This window comes from Arvicola amphibius, chromosome 7, assembly GCF_903992535.2.
Source record: "Arvicola amphibius chromosome 7, mArvAmp1.2, whole genome shotgun sequence".
NCBI lineage: Eukaryota > Metazoa > Chordata > Mammalia > Rodentia > Cricetidae > Arvicola > Arvicola amphibius.
Window position 1 is genome coordinate 64,831,945 of NC_052053.1, and position 18,773 is coordinate 64,850,717.

Below are 18,773 nucleotides of genomic sequence, written 5' to 3' on the forward strand. Positions count from 1 at the left end.
AGATGGTGGGACAGATCTAACGGGAGACCACCAAGTCCAGTTGGAATGGGACTGATGGAACAGGGGACCAAACCGGACTCTCTGAATGTGGCTGACGGTGGAGGAGGACTGAGAAACCAAGGACAATGGCAATGAACATGAACTCTACAGCATGGACGGGCTCACTGTGAGCCTTGTCAGTTTGGTTGCTCACCTTCCTGGACTTAGGGGGAGCTGGGAGGACCTTGGACTTAACATAGTGAAGGGAACCCTGATGGCTCTTTGTCTTGGAGAGGGATGGAGAGGGGGTATGGGTGGAAGGGAGGGGAGGGAAGGGGGATGAGGAGGGAAGGAGATGGAAATCTTTAATAAAAAAAATGAAAAAGAAGTAAAAAAAAGAAAAAAAAAGAAAAAAAAGAGTCTCATTTTACTTCTTTGTTTCTGAGATGGTCTTAGTATATTTATCACTAGTTGCATCCACTTTTGTATATGTGATGTAATTTCCATATTTCTTGTAGTTGCTGTTTACATAAACATGTTGTTTATATAAATATGTCTTCTTAATAAAATCCTCTGTTGAAAGATACATAATTTATTTTCATAATTTAGTTTTTGTGATGTTACTGCAATAATCATTGTTGTGTAAATGTTACTGAAGTACATTTACTTTTGTTCATTTTGATGGATTTCTTAGTTTATATTATGTTTAAAAGACAAATATTAATTGCATGAATCTGAAGAATTTCAAACTAAGCAGTTTTAAACCTCTCATACCTATCTTTATCACAACCACTATCTATAAATCAGACTTATAAGCTTTTCAAGAAGAGGAAAATGCTTGTCTCAGGCTTGAAATTTATTGAGAACTTATGTCCTGATTTACATCCTCAGCATTTGCACAGTGCTCAGAGAAGAAGCATTTTCTACATTTCCTCAGACAAAATTAACATTTGGCTCACATTATTCTTTTGCCTTTCACCGGTTTCCTCTATCTCCTTTGTCTACTCCTGGACTGGGTTCTTATCTTTCAAGTTCCCTGCTCATGAATATGCAAATAACATGAATCTGTTATGGTTAATACAGGGTTGTCCATACCCCAGAACAACATAGGACCAGTGTCCTCTTATCAGTCACTGAGAACACAGGTCTTCAATATGGGATGGAGCTGGATCATTCTCTTCCTTGTGTCTGTAACTCTAGGTAAAGAGCTTTCCAGTTCCAAACCTGAAGAAGGAACAGGGACTGAGGTGACAGTGATATATACTATGCCCTTTTCTTCACAGGTGTCCACTCTCAGGTACAACTGCAGCAGTCTGCTCCTGAGCTTAGAAAACCTGGGTCCTCAGTGAAGCTGTCCTGCAAGGCTTCTGGCTACACCTTCACTGACTACACTATTGAGTGGGTGAAGCAGAAGCCAGGACAGAGCCTGGAGTGGATTGGATATTTTTATCCTGGAAATGGTAATACTGAGTACAATCAGAAGTTCCAGGGCAAGGCTAAACTGACTGCAGACACATCCTCCAGCACAGCCTACATGGAGCTCAGCAGTCTGACATCTGAGGACTCTGCAGTCTATTATTGTGCAAGACACAGTGTTACAACCACATCCTGAGTGTGTCAGAAACCCTGGAGGAGCAGGAAGCTGCATGAGACTGAGATGGCAAAGAAGATTGTCCTTGCTCCAAAATGATCACTCTAAGTTGTCCCTTGACCACTTCACAGTCTTATAGAGTCTTTGTCAGGTTTTCATAAGGCCTGCAAGGAATGAATTGGTGCTAATTCAGAATGCCCTTAGAGTATGCTATACCTTGATCTGCTGTTTACCACTGACCACCTCCATTGACATGATTAATTTTTAATAAAGTAAAGTACGACAATATGATTGTGGCATTACATTATGATATAAATATATCTTAAATCTAAGGAAATGAAGTGTTGCTGAAGTAGCTGGGAATAAGCTGTAATATGGAGTAAGCCAATAAAGACAGAACAACAATATGTACACTAACAAAGCCCCTTTCATAGTCCAATTTGGTTTCCCTAAAATAAGTACAGATGGTTTTTGGAAGTTTTGGGGGCAGATGTTTTAAAATTTACTATCAAATATAATTTTACATCTTTAGTTATTTATATCCATGATCATGAATTGCTTTTGCTAGTAGTAATTAAACCTCTTACTCTCTTATCATTAGGAATGGAGCAGAGTGTCATGTTGTGAATTCCATAGGGTGTGGGATCTTCTTTGTCAACAAGCTGGGCTCCTGCAGAGATAGCACTGGGGAAGAACAGTAACATACCAAGCTGGGAATGTTAGAGGCCTGATCCTGTCATCAGTAGCCCTGGTTGCTCATTCCCATTTCCTGAAATTTGATTGTCTTTGTCACTCCTTGATTGACACGTAATGGATCAGTGAAATTGCATTTTACATTTTTCAGGTATTTTAGAGGAAAATTTATATACTGAGGATGATTATAAGGGTTTTGTTTATATTATATTTGAAAATGGTTATATCCCTCCACATTTAAAACATATAGGAGACTACAAGGACACTGACAGAATTCCAGCTTTATACTCCTCTGTGCCATCAATTTTGCAAGCTTTTATAAAATCAGCAATGGCATGAGAGGCATTATCAACTTCAGAATGAATCTCAGTACAGATAAAATTTACATTTTCAGTTCTTTTCTGATTTGCATCCTCTTGATCTCCTTTGTTGCCTTATTGCTCTAGTTAGAACATTAAGAACTATGTTGCACAGAGATGATTTGTTCCTGTCTTGATCCTGGTTTTAGTGGAATTACTTTGAGTTTCTCTCCATTTAATATGATGTTGACTGTTGGCTCATGGTATATTGTTTTTATTATGTCTAGATATGTTCCTTGTATTTCTGATATCTCCAAGACCTTTTTCATAAAAGGGTGTTGGATTTTTCAAATACTTTTTCAGCACCTAATGAGATGATCATATTATTTTTTCAGTTTATTTATGTAGTAGATTACAGTGATTGTTTTTTATATGTTGAACCATGCCTGCATCAATAAAATGAAGCTGACTTGATCATGGTGAATGATTTTTTGATGTGTTATTGGTCTGATTTCCACTATAATATTATATTTGCATTAATGATCATGAGGGAGATTGGTCTGTAATTCTATTTCTTTGTTGAGTCTTTGTGTTTTTGCTATACATGTAACTGTAACTTCATTGAAAGAGTTTTGCAATGTCAGTGTAGAAGAATGAAAATAGATCCATAACTATTTCTATGCACAAAACTCAGATCTGAATGAATTAAAGACCTCAACAAAAACCCATCCACATTGAACCTGATCAAAGAGAAAGTGGAAAGTATCTTTCATTGCTTGGGTACAGAGATCACTTTCTAAATATAACACCAGTAGCAGAGACACTTGGAGCAACAATAAATAAATGGGAGTTTCTGAAACTGAGAAGTTGTATTTGCAGCTCTTTTAAGAGGTCCTGCCACAAAACACTTAAATGGTATTGATGAAAAGCTGACTGCATGCTTTTTGGTTTTCAGCCACAGCAGGAAAATGTTGTGACATTTTAAAATGCCAGCTTTCTGGGTCATCCTGCCAGTGCAAACTCAGACTCTTTCAGGCAGGAGGTCCAGCTACAAAGATTTTGAGTGTGGTTTGTGAGCAGACTGCTGCAGCTTGCTTTCTGGCAGGGACATAGATTTGTGGCAATAAACCTGACTCCAGCCAGTACCTCTGACATGAGCCTGGAATCTCAGAAAGCTAAGGAATGGGCTGGATCTAACCACCAAAGCCATGGCTTTAATCCTCTCGATATTGCTTAGCAAATTAAAGACTCATATAGTCAGAAAAAGAGAGAGAGATACAGTAAAGATAGATTCAAAGACAAAATTTCCATTAAATGGTTTACTGTGTGTTAAAAATATATTCAGTCTTGGAAAAGAAAAGAAAAGGGTAAAGTCCTTAAGATAAAAAAGAAAACTAGAGAGTAGTTGTGTGTAGAGGTACACATCTTTAATCCCAACACTTTGGAAACAGAGGCAGGTAGACCTCTGTGAGTTCAAGGTGTGGTGGCAAAACTTTAATCCCAGAACTTGGGAAAAAAAGAAAACAACTTAGGCAGCAAGGAATAAAACAATGTGAAAATTCAACATAGCAAATATTGTGAAAAAAATTAGGAGACAGTTGAAAGAAAAGAAGCCATTGTCCATGATGAACCAGTGAGGTTTCCAATCTTCTGCAGGAGTCATATATATGACTATAGCTACTTCTTGAATATGTATGTATAAGAATATATTATGTATAAGAAACAGCTCTGATGCACATATATTCTCATCCTTTTAATAGACTTGTTTTCTGCCACCTATTTTCCCGTACATTCTGAGACATAGACGAGTTGATATAGCTGTTACATTAAGGTCAAATATTCCAATATAATATATTCTAAAAGTTATAGATTTCTGAATTTTAATTACAGATTTTTATTAATCTAATGCAATAATAAACTTCTCTTTGAATGCTGAGTACAATGCTAGTGTCTGTACAAACTCTCAACAAAGGTAGGCAATAGATATGTAAATAAAGTTTTCAGTGTTTTGAATAGTGTTTATCTTGTTATTTTTGAATAGTAGAATAAAACTCATGTACTTATGCATGGATGTTAATCAGGAATGAGCAGAACAAGTGTTTCTAAGTAACTTTAAAAATAATTTTAAACATTAAATTATAGAAATAAAAGTAAATATGTTGAAATAAAATTGAGGTATGTAGATACAAATATACAGCCATAGCATTTATAACAGAGATCATTTCTGTCACCACCCATAGCACTGCAAGACAATATTAATATGCGTAAAGAGAAAATCCCCTTTTATCATTTGTTCACTAAATATCTACAAACACTAGAAGTTAGAGAAAGAAAAAGAGAAGGAGGAGACATTATAAGAGGACTGTGTTTTACACTATAGACAAAGTTAAATAAACAGGGTCCTAAGACTGGAAAGATTCTTGTAGACTCACCAATCCCAAAACAACAAAAGGCAGAAGTAGAACAGGAAGTTGTGCATTGAGATTTCAAAATACTCTGGTTTCCATTGTCAATTTTATTACACTCAGAGCTTATAGTGTAGTTAATATGGGAAATATCCATGCTATAACACCAGAGGGGTTCTTTGTTAAATGGAAACCATATGTTAACCCACCAAAGACCACATTGCAGTCCAACTGCCTCTGTATAAGCATGAAGCACTTATTAGCATATTAAGGTTACGTGGGCCTCACAACCTGAGAAACATTTTGGAAAAAAAAGTATTCCAAGACTTCTCAGCTGATATAGATATCCGTATTCCTGCTTACCACTGATATTGTCATTAACAGCAGTCTCCAATGTTCTGTGCTAGTGTCTTATTGGACCATGATAATCTCATGGACCTTCTCACATCACATTTAATTGTTGACCCTAAGGAGATTCAGGTGGCCCTTGAACCATTAAAGGGTAGTACACATTAATGTATGTGATGAACTGATTGTCAGTGGGATGGAAGAGCTCTGTGTGCACAAGGACCAGGATGGAGCAAAGAATGCATTTCATTAGACAGATTTGAGTCTCAGATCTCACCACATTGCTGCCTAAAATAGAATCTTCTTTTTGTTCTGTCACAAACAGGATCAATTATTGAACTAACAAATACCCTACCTCATTAATATATAAATTATAGAGATTCTAGTTGTAAATAATAGAATTTCTGGGTGTATATAAAAGGATCTCCATAAGCTCTACAGCAGCACATTATTACACTTTTGTCCCTAGTCCCTTAGCACTCATGTTTTCAACATGGACTGGCACTGGATCATGTTCGTCATGGTGGCAGAAGCTACAGGGAAGTGGATCTTTAGTCTTAGGCCTGAGGAGGGAAATGTGGGTGAAGTGACAGTGACAGCAAATATTTCCTCTCCACAGGAGTCCATTATCAGCCTCATCTTCAGAAGTCTGTGTCTGAATTGAGGGATTCTGGAGCTTCAGAAAATGTGTCCTATAAGGATTTTGACTCATGTCTTCCCCATTTCAAGTATGAGTTGGGTGAGGCCGATGTTAGCTTGTGGGCTTGAATGGATTGGAAACATACTCCCAACCATTGGTAGAATAACTATAGACAAAAAGTTTAAGGACAGAGCCACTGTCTATGCATACACCATGTTCAACACAGCCTACATGAAGCTCAACCTCCTGACACATGTGGACTCTGTTATCTATTAGAGTGCAAGTCACAGAATCACAGCACACATCTGAGGCATGTCAGAAACTCTGAAGGAGAAAGAGGCTGCTTTCCTGCTGAGAGGACAGAGAAGAGTAACATGCAGACTTGTTCTAAATTGTTGTTAAGTGTTGAATAAATAAATAACAGGACTAAGAATGAATTCTATTGCATAGACATTTTCCTAGTGACACTTCATAAAAGATTCAGAGAGGGTGAAGCTTCATATTACTAAGGTTGATATATATATCTTCATGTTGATATTAATATCTGCAGACTTTACTACCATAACTGAGTCAATATCTTGGAGCAGAAGTGTTTGATCACCTAGTAAGTCAAGGTCTAATTCTCAGAAGATGTCCAAAATTACTTTTCAATTACTATTAAAAATGATTTCATCATTCCAGTTGTAATTCATGAGATCTTAGAGATTCAGAGATTAACCACTGACCACAGGTTCCACACTCATAATCTTCCCAAGTTCCAATACCCTGCCTTGTACTCATAGCATATTGCATTGCATTGAACCACAGGGACACAATAAACTGTTCTACAGTTTTGAGGATACATACTCAGTTTGAATGGGTATCTAAACAAGGAGAATCATGGAGACACATGGCTCTTATGATCTCTGGGGCTTGTCATTGAGAAGGGCAGCTGAGGACTGTGACCTGTTCTGCATGTTCTTCGATCACAGAGTTCCTCTCCATGAGAAATTTGAATGCTGTGAATAGATGTTATCATCCTAAAATACCTTTTAGCAAGTGTGAATATTCTTCTCCAATTCTAAGTTAGAACCTTGAAATTGGGTGCTGAATTAAAATTCTCCAATACTCACTGATTAGTGTCTAGTCCAATTATTCTGAGAGGGACATCATCCATCAAAATATGGAAAAAGAAGAAGACCCACTGAGAATGCCACAGAAAAGGTGGAGAAATGTTAGTAGGAGCCAGGGGGTCAAGTACACAACAAGAAAACTCAGAGAATCAACTAACCTGGGATCATCGGCATTCACAGAGCCTGAACTGGAAAACAAGACAGTGTGCAAAGGAATGGTCTAGGTCCACTGCATATATGTTAGAACTGGGTATCTTGGTCCACTTGTGGTATTCCTAACAGTGGGGATAGGGAATGTCTAAAGCTCTTTTACTGTCTTTTGGACTCAATTGTCACACTGTGTCTCCTTGACCAATCAAAGTACATGGGAGTTGATTAATCAAATTGTAACTTGTTAAACCACATTCTGTTGATATTCATGGGAGACCTGTCCTTTTCACAACATAAATAGAGGAGGAGTAGAACAAAGGGTTGTGTGTGGGAAGGGACTGGGAAGATAGAAAGAAGCAGGAAACTGTGGCCAGGATGTAAAATAAGCAAATTTATATAAAAATTGAAAATAAGAAAAAATGCATAAAAGACCAGTGAGTTTCCAAAGCACACTACTACTTTCCTCCAATGGCAACATGGGGATTGATCAATATGCAGAAAAAATTTCAACATTCTAATTCAGAAGTGAATAGATTCTGCAAGCACAATGAGTATAGCATCTAACATGGCTGCAAGCCTTTAACTGAAGGTCCAATTACATAGCTGCTTTACAACTCTACTAAAAGGACCACAACATCTTATATTGCATGCAAGAGACCTCAGGTTTCTGAGCTGATAATGATTGTTGGGTCCATAGGAATAAATTCGTGAGTAGTTGAGACATGTCATTACTACTTATGACTTCTTATGACACCAGAGTACATATATACCTTTTTATGTTCCCTTCTGTGATGACAGTTGTTTTTCCAAGAACATTTATTCTATGGGATTTCAGAACAGAGTTCTCTTTCAGTGAAGAAATGATGGTTATTTCTTACTTGCTGAATCTTTGAATTCTATCAAGTCCTTTTTCAACTCTTATGACTCACATACACAAAGCATATAATGATTTGTCTGACTTAAGTCTCTTGTCAATAGATAGAAAATATCCATACCCTTTATTGACTCTAGGTTTCCTGAGAATCACAAAGATTCATTTGCATTTCATTAATTTTTTTAGATGCCAAACAGTGTGCCATGTCTTTCTCATGACTATTGTCATATAGTTACATATTGGGGTCCTGTAATTGCTTCATATGCTTTTCAATGATCTAATTGTATCATCGGGTGTCTTATCCATAAGAAGTATTTTGCCCACATTTAATAAACCTTCATAGACATTCTCCTTGATTTGTACAGTCTAGGTGTTCTGTTAGTAGCAATTCAAGATACTGATTCATGATGTTCCAGAAGAGTGGACTATAGAAGTTATCTCTAACCTCCTCCACAGGTAAATTACCTAGCAGACACTCCAGATAGCTGCAGAGACACACCTAAATTGGTTCTCGTTTCAGCTGAGATATCTGACCACTGAGAAAACAATTGTGTTTCCATCTGTGTGTGAAACAGAGTGAGACAGTATGATCTAGGTTTCAGATGCAAACCTATCTACAAAAAGACTCAAGAATAGTGAGAGCCTTGCTCAGGCACTTCAGTGGTGAAGATACATCAAACATAGAAACAATAACACAAGGAACTACTGTGCATTTATGGTTAATAAAACTAGGCCCCACACAGATGTGAATTGGGAAATAGTGCACAAGTAAAAGGTGGATGAAAATGCTAGAAATCAATGTGTTCATATATTTTGGAAAAGTCTCACATAATTCCACAGACATTGCATCAGATAAGCACATGCTGCAATACTCATATTGGTTTACCCTAGGAGCAGACACTCATGCCATCTTTAAACAATATCTGGTCCTGGAATTTGTGAATATATTTCATTATATGAGGAGGGTGTTTCTGTGAAGCCATATTGATTAAGCAGGCAAAGACTCCTGTATATTGTCACACATGATAGCCATCAGCATCCCACCAAACTAGACTATGAAGTGAAGACTTATGGACACCACTCTGACAAGAACAGAAGAAGAAATGCCAACTTAAGTCCATTCAGCATCATGAACTGTATGAAGAACTGTTCCTTTATAATGAGATGTTGCTCTGAGGGTGCTCTCCTATTAACTGAAAGAACCAATGACATCAAAAATCATGGTAAGTGATAGAAGAGATGCCATGCAAATGACTGGTTCAAGCTGCTTTATTTCTGGAATATTAGGCACAAATGTTTCATGGTCCTGAAGTTAGAACAAAACATATATGAGTAGCTTTGCTTTCTGTAGCATGAATGTTTGTGTTAATATTTGTAGTTACACTTCAGAAATTTAAACATGCATATTGATAAAATACTGTGTAGCATTTTTGGATTATCTCATTCTTGAAAGTACCTTCCAAATTCATCCTTCCTTGTGAAAACATTCAACTCTGTAAAGTTTTGATAACACATTTTCTGTCCAAGAATAAAAAGATCCTGAATTTGGAGAGTCAGACAGAGAGAGAGAAAACCATTTAAAGAGATATACCCTCTACCCATGAGGATCCTTGTCAAAGGATCATCTCTCCTCTTTCATTCTCTTAAATACTTTATGGTAAATATATTGGGTTGAATTTCAAATTGGTCTGACTTTATCTCCTCAAAGTGAAAGTATTTTTCTTGATTTGTTAACTGGTCAGTGAGTGCCACAGTTGTTCCTCCTCTTTCTTTTGACTACTGTATCTTACTTAGTGTCTCAGGAATTCATACATGAACACCTGGTGGATACAGCTGAACTCAAGATCCACTGAGATTCTCTGAGTTCAGGTGCTCTCCCCCAGTTGCAACAAGATGAAAGCTTCAAAGACCCGGGTCTGTTTTTATTTTATGTATTACAAGCAGGAACAGCTAGAACTGGATTCACCCAAGCAGAGCCTGACATTGAGACAGACATTGACGATCATATAGGCATAATTTAAAATCAGTCTATCCAGTATTGAGTCAGCATTGCCTAAGAACCAGAGCCATTTCTTCCTGCAACTGAGCTCTGTGAACACTGAAGTTGCAGGGATGCTGGTGCTTAGGGCAGACAATGCCACTTCTGTGTGAGCCTTGACAAACCAACCTGCAGGGGATCTCAGAACCAGAAGGGGGCATAATGGTACCAAGAATCCATAGTAAAAAGATGATGTTTGAGTGGAGGTTACTTTGTATTCTCTGTGGTGCCCTTACTTAAAATCTACTAGCCAATCTCCACCTGCTGTGATTGACATGTGATTTTTCCATGCTCAAGAAAAGTAAAATTTTTTTATTAAAAATTTCAGAGGTTTAAATTTTCTTGCCTGTTTTATTCAGTTTTCATTTACTGTTTATATATTTTTAAAATAAATTTTAATGCAATATATTATAATTACTGATTTCAATCTTATAACTTTTCCAAGTCTTTCCTTCTTCCCTATCATCCAGCTCTTTCTCTCTGTAGAAAGCAAACACATAAACAAAAATGTTTGAAATAGGATTAAAACAAGTAAAAATACACAGATCACAGAAACACACACAGAGAAAAAAGAGAGATAGGTAGATAGATAGATAGATGATAGATAGATAGATAGATAGATAGATAGATAGATGATAGATAGATAGATAGAGACAGAGACAGAAATACACAGAGAGAAACCAAAACTAAAGTACTAAATTACACCAAACCAAACTAAAAATTTTACACAGTTCCATCTTGGAACCATAGTACTACGCAAAATCATATTAGATGAAAATTGATATGATAGGAAATATCTACAAACATACAATTGAGGTCATTTTGTGTTGGCCATCTATTCCTGCGCATGGATCCACCATTAACTGTGGTTAATATACCCAATGAGACTCAATTACAGAAAACAAATTCTTCCTTTGCAAGCATCAATTACTGAAACTTCTTGCTTTGAGTTGAGATCCTGTGTCTATGTCACTCTCTCTCTCTCTATCTCTCATCACTGGAAACACGTCTGTACTAAATCTTTGCAGGCATTGTGCATGCTTTCACAATCTCTGTAGGTTCCTGTGTGCATCAGTCCTGTTAGAAAAGATACTTTCCTTAAGACACCCATCTGCTCTGGCTCCTACAACCTATTGAGTTTTTAATTGTTCCCATAAATAAAGTTTAATTATTAAGTTATTTGTGATCAACTAAAGACAATTGCAATACCTCATACTGATTTTAGACCTGTCAGTCCTTTCTGACCATTAATTCATAGAAAGTTATTCTAACTTGGCATTCAGATGTTAAACTGATAACTCCTGTCTTTGGAAAGCAGCACTGTTCACCCAGGCAGGTACCTCTGTTAAAAGGCTCACAAGTTAAAATAGAATTAAAAGTTCATCCTTGTACTTTCTACTCAGGTTTCTGCAATAATCCAGATAACTATAGATCATGATGAGAATAGACCACTGAAATAGCACTAACAGTTAAACTACGAGTCTTATCTAGATATAACAAGGTTTGCCTACAGTTTTCTTTAATTCATTAGGTTTTATGTAAATGCTCTCTCATCACATTATTATCTTAACACAAAAATATTGTCAACCAAAGACAACTGCAAATTTACAACAAGGCAACTATTTACTGTTTATTATTTCCCCATGTTTTGTTATAGAAAAAAAAAAGGTAATTTCTGTTTTTCTTTGTTGCATAGTACACTTTACTGGAAGCAACCTAACTTCACTTTGTCATGCAGCCCACACTCCAAGGTGTCTACATCTTTATTTTGTACGTCTGCTTCAAGGTCCTATATTTACACATAACTTTCTTATCACCTCCAATAATTTTGGTTTGCCTTACACAAGTTCCTGATTTCTCAATTCCCAAGTGTCACTTTATGCTTGAGACTTTCTTTCTCCAAGGTTCTCCTCTGGTTTTCTTTTGTCTCTGTTTTATTATACTTCTAGAGTAATACCTCAGGCCCTAATGATGCATTTCTAGTCATTTGGCTTCTACAAATTAAACTCACAATGTAAGTATTCAAACCGTAGAATCACATATAAGTAAGAACATAAAACATTTATCTTCATGGACCTGGCTGACCTCACTTAACATATTTATCCCAGTTTCAACCAGTTACTAATATAGTTCATGATTCTTGTTTAACTACAGAGTAATATCCCATCGTTTATGTGTACCAGCTTTCATTATCTATTTGTCCTTTGTTGGCAATCTAGGTTGATTGCATTTGCCATCTGCTGTGAGTAGAGTAGCAATAAAAATGATGTGCTAGTGTCTTTACACTAATATGTAGAGTCTCTTGAGTATATACTTGGAAGGATAAACCTAGAGCACAATATAGTTTTATTTAGTATTTTTGATGAAATTTCCAAAGTCAGGACACTAGTGTATACTGTCATGAACAGTACATGAGGATCACCGTTTCTCCACAACCAAGTCTGCATTCATTATCATTTATTGTCTTATCATAATCATTCTAACTAAGGTTAAAATAGAATTTTAAGTTGCTGTGACCTGTATTTCACTGTGAGATAAGGACTGTATTATTGTACACCATGGAGTAACCAACTAGAAATTGAATGGGAAATTCTCCTTTTAGCTTACTTTCCTAATGTGGGAAGGTGTTATCCAGTCTGCATTGGAAGAAAGGACATCAATGATTATATAAAGTACCAGATCTTGTAGTCTTCAATAACAGCCTTCCAGTAAGATATATACACTAGTTCCTGAGAGTTAGGTGATGATCAACATTATATTCTTTGAGTAATTAATTGTAAATATTCATCTTAGGTAAACATTGCCAAAACCCATGGCTTAGGGTAACATAGAAACTAGTAGACTCTACCCAAGTTTCATTGCTAACAGACATGTTGTCAAATTGCAATGTAAATATTTATTGTTACAAACACTCTTTTAGTCCTTCTCTCAGCGATGATCAGAAGAACATCTGTGTGCAGTGGGTAATAATAAATGTAAACATTCATACCTGGTCAAAGTGCTAAGAATGGAAGACTGAGTGCTCATCCTCAGATGAGTCATCTGTATCCAATTTGCACCCAAAACTCAGGAACCTTCACAAAATGATGGGATCAAATTTAAGAACCAGAATATGGCGTGGGTAGCCATAAAATGTCATCTTCAGGCCCTGACATAGTTACTATACATATGAATTCTCAGCAGCTATAGTTACCAGCACATGATCTCAACAAAATAAGCAAGTCAATGTTACAGCGTGACAGTCTGTGAAGTAACTGAGTGAGTAAAGATGTCTACTTGTAAGCTTGGCAATATTGTTTGAATTGCTTTGTATCTACTTGGTAGAAATGAGAATTGAATTTCATAAACTGACTTCCAAGGTTCTTATAGGTATCTTGGTTTATGTGTCCCTTGCGTTCACCATTGAACACAATGTAACAATTTTTATTAAAAGTAATAAAAAATGGCCAGTTCATGCTATGTGCACCCTATTACTTGAAATCTTTGATAAGATTAGCTTCATAGATTGCCTAGATTTTCCATTGTACCAGTTTTCCTGAATAGAATACCTTCTGTAACCATGCAAGGTCTAAAGTAGAGGTGTTAAGACACCAAACCAGCCACAAAAATTACAGTTAGATTGTCCTGCTTGTACAGTATCCTGTGACTGGAACCTAGTAGAATTCTCATCATTGAGATCAAGGAGACCGCATCAGCTACTGATGGGAGCAGATTCATAGTCCTAGAGCCAAATAGTAGGTGGAATTCATGGAGGCCTACTAAGGAGTGGGAGAAATGATTATAAAAACCAGAGACTCCAGAGACACCATCAGATCAGAGTCCATATATTTAACTAATGAGGATTCATGGGGATTCATGGAAATCAGGGATCATGTCGGGCTGCCATAGGTCCTCAGCCTTCCTGTTATGGCTGAATAGCTTGGTATGCTTTTTGAATTACTAACACTGGAAATGGGATCAGTATGATTCTTTGCCCTACTTATTGTACACTTTTCTTTCTACTTGGTTGGTTCATCCAGGCTGATGAAATGGTATTTTCCTGGTCTTATTGTAGCTTGCTATGCCAGATTTTAAAAGTGTTCCTGGAATGTCTGCAATTTTCTGGGTGGAGACAGAACAGGACTCATCTGGGGGAGAGCAAAAGTATGGATGAGAGGGAAGAGTAAGAAGAAACATTGATTGGGATGTATATTATGAGAAAACAATTAAAAATTTAAAGAAATATTGTAACATGATGGGCAGGGATTATTCATCAGCCAACTCCAGGTTTTGGATCTATTGGTACTAGATGATTGAAGAGAAAATTATAAACATTTTTAGAAGGTCTTTGGAGGCTCCTTCATCACATACCAGCTGTGTGTATATAGACTGCACAGTTTGGACTTACTCTGCTATTATGAAATAAAACCGAGATATTTTGGAAGGTCCCAATGAAGTCAGAGAAACATAGTTGGGGATAGACATAATTACAATATAATTTATACATGAAGGAAAATATTATACAATAAACACAATTATTTTGAAAAAGAAAGATAAAAATTTCATATATGTTTAGAATTTTTATACTAGTCCATTTTACACTGTGCTTATTTTACTCACAACTCCTACCCTTCATTTTCCTGATATTCCTGTTTTTGCTATATTCTGCTAGACAGTTTCATTTTTAAGTTGTTATATATTTGCACAAATAGTTCTGTGTTCTTATTCAATATATAAAAACGTCTTAGAGTTTCATATAGTATCTGTATTTCAGACATAATTTTAATTAATACAGTTATCTGAAGTTACATTGATTTTTCTAAAGGTGATATAAGTTCCTTATTCTTTCAGATGACCTAATCCTGTTGTGTCACATATATACTGAGGACTTATTGCTGCAATCATCTGCTGAAAGTCACAAAGTTTATTTTCATAAGATATGGCAGATAGTGCTACATTAAACATCAATGTGCAAATATTTCTGAGGTATATTTCTTTAGGTCATTTGAGTGAGTTTTTGTATGAAACCTTCTAGTTTGGCAAATATTAACTATATTTATCTGAACTTAGGTAGTAATTTCTCAAAATTCAGCAAGTTTTGAAATTTCCAGTTACTACTGTCATTAAAACCTCCTTCTATAAATCAATCAGACAACCTTGTCAGAAAATGGAGAAACTGCCCCAGGCCAGAAATCTATTGAGAGTTTAGGTCCTATTGTTACACCCACAGCATCTGCAGAACTGAGGGAATGGTATGAGATGCATTTCTTCAGACAGGATCAGGAGCTGAACTTCACCATTCTGTTGCTTGACTCAAGTGTCCTCCACCACCTTCTCAAACTGGACTATGTGCTTATTTAAGAAATCCCCTGTTCTTGAATATGCAAATTGCCTGAATCTATTATGGTAAATACAGCAACATCGACACCCAACAATAACATATGATCTGTGTGTTTTCCATAGTCACTGAGCACACAAGGCCCACACCATGGGATGGAACTGTATCATTCTCTTCCTTGTGTCAGTAACTACAGGTAAGGAATTTCTCTTTTCAAACCTGAGGAGAACACAGGGACTGAGGTGACAATGTCTCTGGCAATCTACTCTGTCTTTTCTTCACAGGTGTCCACTCACAAGTACAGCTACATCAGTCTGGGCCTGAACTGCGAAAACCCGGGACCTCAGTGAAGTTGTCCTGCAAGGCTTCAGGCTACACCTTCACTAGCTACTATATTGACTGGTGGAAGCAGAGACCTGGACAGGGCCTGGAGTGGATTGGAGAAATTAACCCTAGTAGTGGTGGTACTGACTACAATGGGAAGTTCCAGGGCAAGGCCAAACTGACTGTAGACAAATCCTCTAGCACAGCCTACATGCAGCTCAGCAGCCTGACATCTGAAGACTCTGCCATCTATTACTATGCAAGACACAGTGCTGTAAGCACATCCTGAGTGTGTCAGAAAACCTGGAGGAGCAGGAAGCTACCCTGGGACTGACATGACAGAAGATTAGCCTTAAGACATTCACAGAAACAAATGTTCTGAATGTTGCTTTGTCTCTCACTTTTTTGTAACAAATTTTCAAAATTATTTCTGTGAATGAAGGGATGCTGAATTAGGATGACTAAATACTATACCTTCACAAACTCTTCACCAATAACCATATTTATTGAAATGTTTCTTCATTAATTAAACAATAAAAAGTGAGAATTGTGATTATGAAGTATGGTAAAAAAATATCCGTCTCTGGATTCTAAGAGAATGGGACATTTTGGAGGTAGTTTTTAATAAACTGAAATATAAATTTGAGCATTAAAGTCCAAATAATAACTGCTGGAGAAACAAAAGTCCTCCAGAATCTCAAATGTTACATGACTTCAGGTTTTGAATTAACTCCAGTTGTGTAGTCCTGCAGAAGTTCCAGTCTCTTAGAGTGTCAGGTATGTGTCAAAATGCACTGTATATCATTTAGTTCCTGTAAGATGGACAAGAATGATAAAATTATTTTTAACAAAATCATTAATCAAATCAATGTATGTACATGTTAATTGAGGTAGGTTCTGAGATCATACAATATTCTCTTGTCCATTTTACTTTTTTTCTCACTCTCAGAAACCTGCCCCACAGTCTCAAAACTTTATGGAAGATAGAACTATACTGATAAGTCATTACTTCCCGCAGGCCATTGGATATCAACCTGTTGGTTACCTTTGTTCTACTGTGTGTTTGGATTTTTGAATGACTGAGTACTTGTGAACATCATCAGTCAATTGTGCTGTCTACCAACTCACTTCATCACCAGCATTCACTGCTACAGCTATATCCAACAACACCAAAGAAAAGACTGGGTTTCATGGAGATCTGGAATTCAGCTGAGGCACAACTCAATATTCATCCTTGAAACATCTACTCAATATAACCTTAGATAATGAAAGAAGAAGAGACAAGCATAATTTGTGCACAGAGTGAGCCTGTCCGAGATTTTCTCATGAAAGGAGGAATCTATGTTTATAGATAAAGCAGAATTATTCCAACTACCCTATAAATGTGCCTGAATTTGAACACAATCATATTCAAATATCTTTAAAGGTAGAATGACACTGAACACTAAGTCTAAGATTAATATTGTGCAACTGATTTCCTGTAAACAAAAAAACAAAAAGCTTCCTCCAAAGCATTTTTATGATCCTGTCTTCTAGATTTACAGGAATTTTTGGATACATATTTTGAGAGCCAATTAACATCCTCTGTAATATAAACCTGTTGTACTAAGGCAGTTGTACATACAATAGTTGTTATAGTAGTAATGAGTATAGTAATATCCAAATTAAAGCAGCATTCAGTAATTTAGGCTTACTAAGAACATTAGTAATTTCTTTTCTAGCACATGTTAAATAGGTTCATCCATATGTCCTAGGTTAAGAAATTGATTCTGTAAACTTTTTGTTGATAATAAATTAATGACAAGGTACAATTTATCATCTCCCTACTTCATGCTGAAATTAGAAAATTGTAGTTGGGAACCCAAAAAGCTGCAATATTGGCCAATGTTACAGGTTGTTTTTCTCATTGTTCATGCCCAGTAGGACCATCTGGGACTAGCAATGTGTATTCTGTGGGGCTGGACCAGGATATAGATTCTGAGGAAATAGCTAAAGTTGAAGTTGGATGTGCTGGAAGTGTCTGATTTGAAATCTGTTGGACAGATAAACTAGGGACAGAATTACAGTTAAGTAGTTCAAAAAATTATGGTGGGGTCATAGACTTTGTAGATGGAAAAGGAGATTTTCAATATTCAGAGAGAGAGAAAGACAGAGAGAGAGAGAGAGAGAGAGAGAGAGAGAGAGAGAGAGAGAGAGAGAGAGAGAGAGAGACCCATTAAGAAAATAGGCTGGTGGGAAAAACATCACAGCTTGGTTGTAGTTTTCTTAAGTTTATCTTGACCTATGGGTGTTGGTGAATTCATGTTGACCTTCAGAATCCTATAAGACCCTTCATAAGAAGACAAAAATCCATAACATTTTTATTATTTGTGTCGTCCCAATGTAACAGCAGACTAGCAATAGAAAAAAATCTAGAAAATGTTTCTTGCTTATATAACTCAAATCACTTTTGTATCAATACTCAAACTTCTCATTCTCAAACCTTCATAATTGCTTTTATCTATCTCAATATCTTACATTTGACATATCCTAAGTTATTTTTTCTTCCCAAAACATTTTTATCTAAGCCTTCATATATCCCCATACCTTAAACTTATACATTTACTTCTAATAAAAACTTCACACAAATTTAAACCTTCATGTCTTACTTAAGCTTTCTTATTTTTGACCTTAAAATATGTTGTCATAATTTTAGAGAAAAATTAGACCAATATAACTTATATAATTTTTATTCCTTGGCCTATATATCGTAATTGAAGCTCTTACGTCCTCACACCTTATATAAATTTGTGCTTATGTATCTTAAAATATCTTAATTTTACTCAGGAAAAAACCTGAAAAGGCATCTGAAGCCTCTGGAAGTTGATATTTATTTATTTATTTATTTATTTATTTATTTAATTAATTTATTAAAATTTCCACCTCCTCTCCTCCTCCCATTTCCCCCCTCCTGCTCCCTCTCCCTATCCAATCCTAAGAGCAGTCAGGGTTCCTGCCCTGTTG

General features: G+C 36.3%; 2 gene segments (V, D, J or C); both read left to right on the forward strand.

The window, feature by feature from the left end:
* Window positions 1-1,102: 1,102 nt before the first annotated feature.
* On the forward strand, window positions 1,103-1,591 carry LOC119818590. The segment is given in 2 exon segments: window positions 1,103-1,179; window positions 1,263-1,591. Coding segments are annotated over 2 exon segments (375 nt in total).
* A 14,005-nt stretch (window positions 1,592-15,596) lies between these two features.
* Window positions 15,597-16,059, forward strand: LOC119818564. The segment is given in 2 exon segments: window positions 15,597-15,642; window positions 15,731-16,059. Coding segments are annotated over 2 exon segments (375 nt in total).
* Window positions 16,060-18,773: the final 2,714 nt, after the last annotated feature.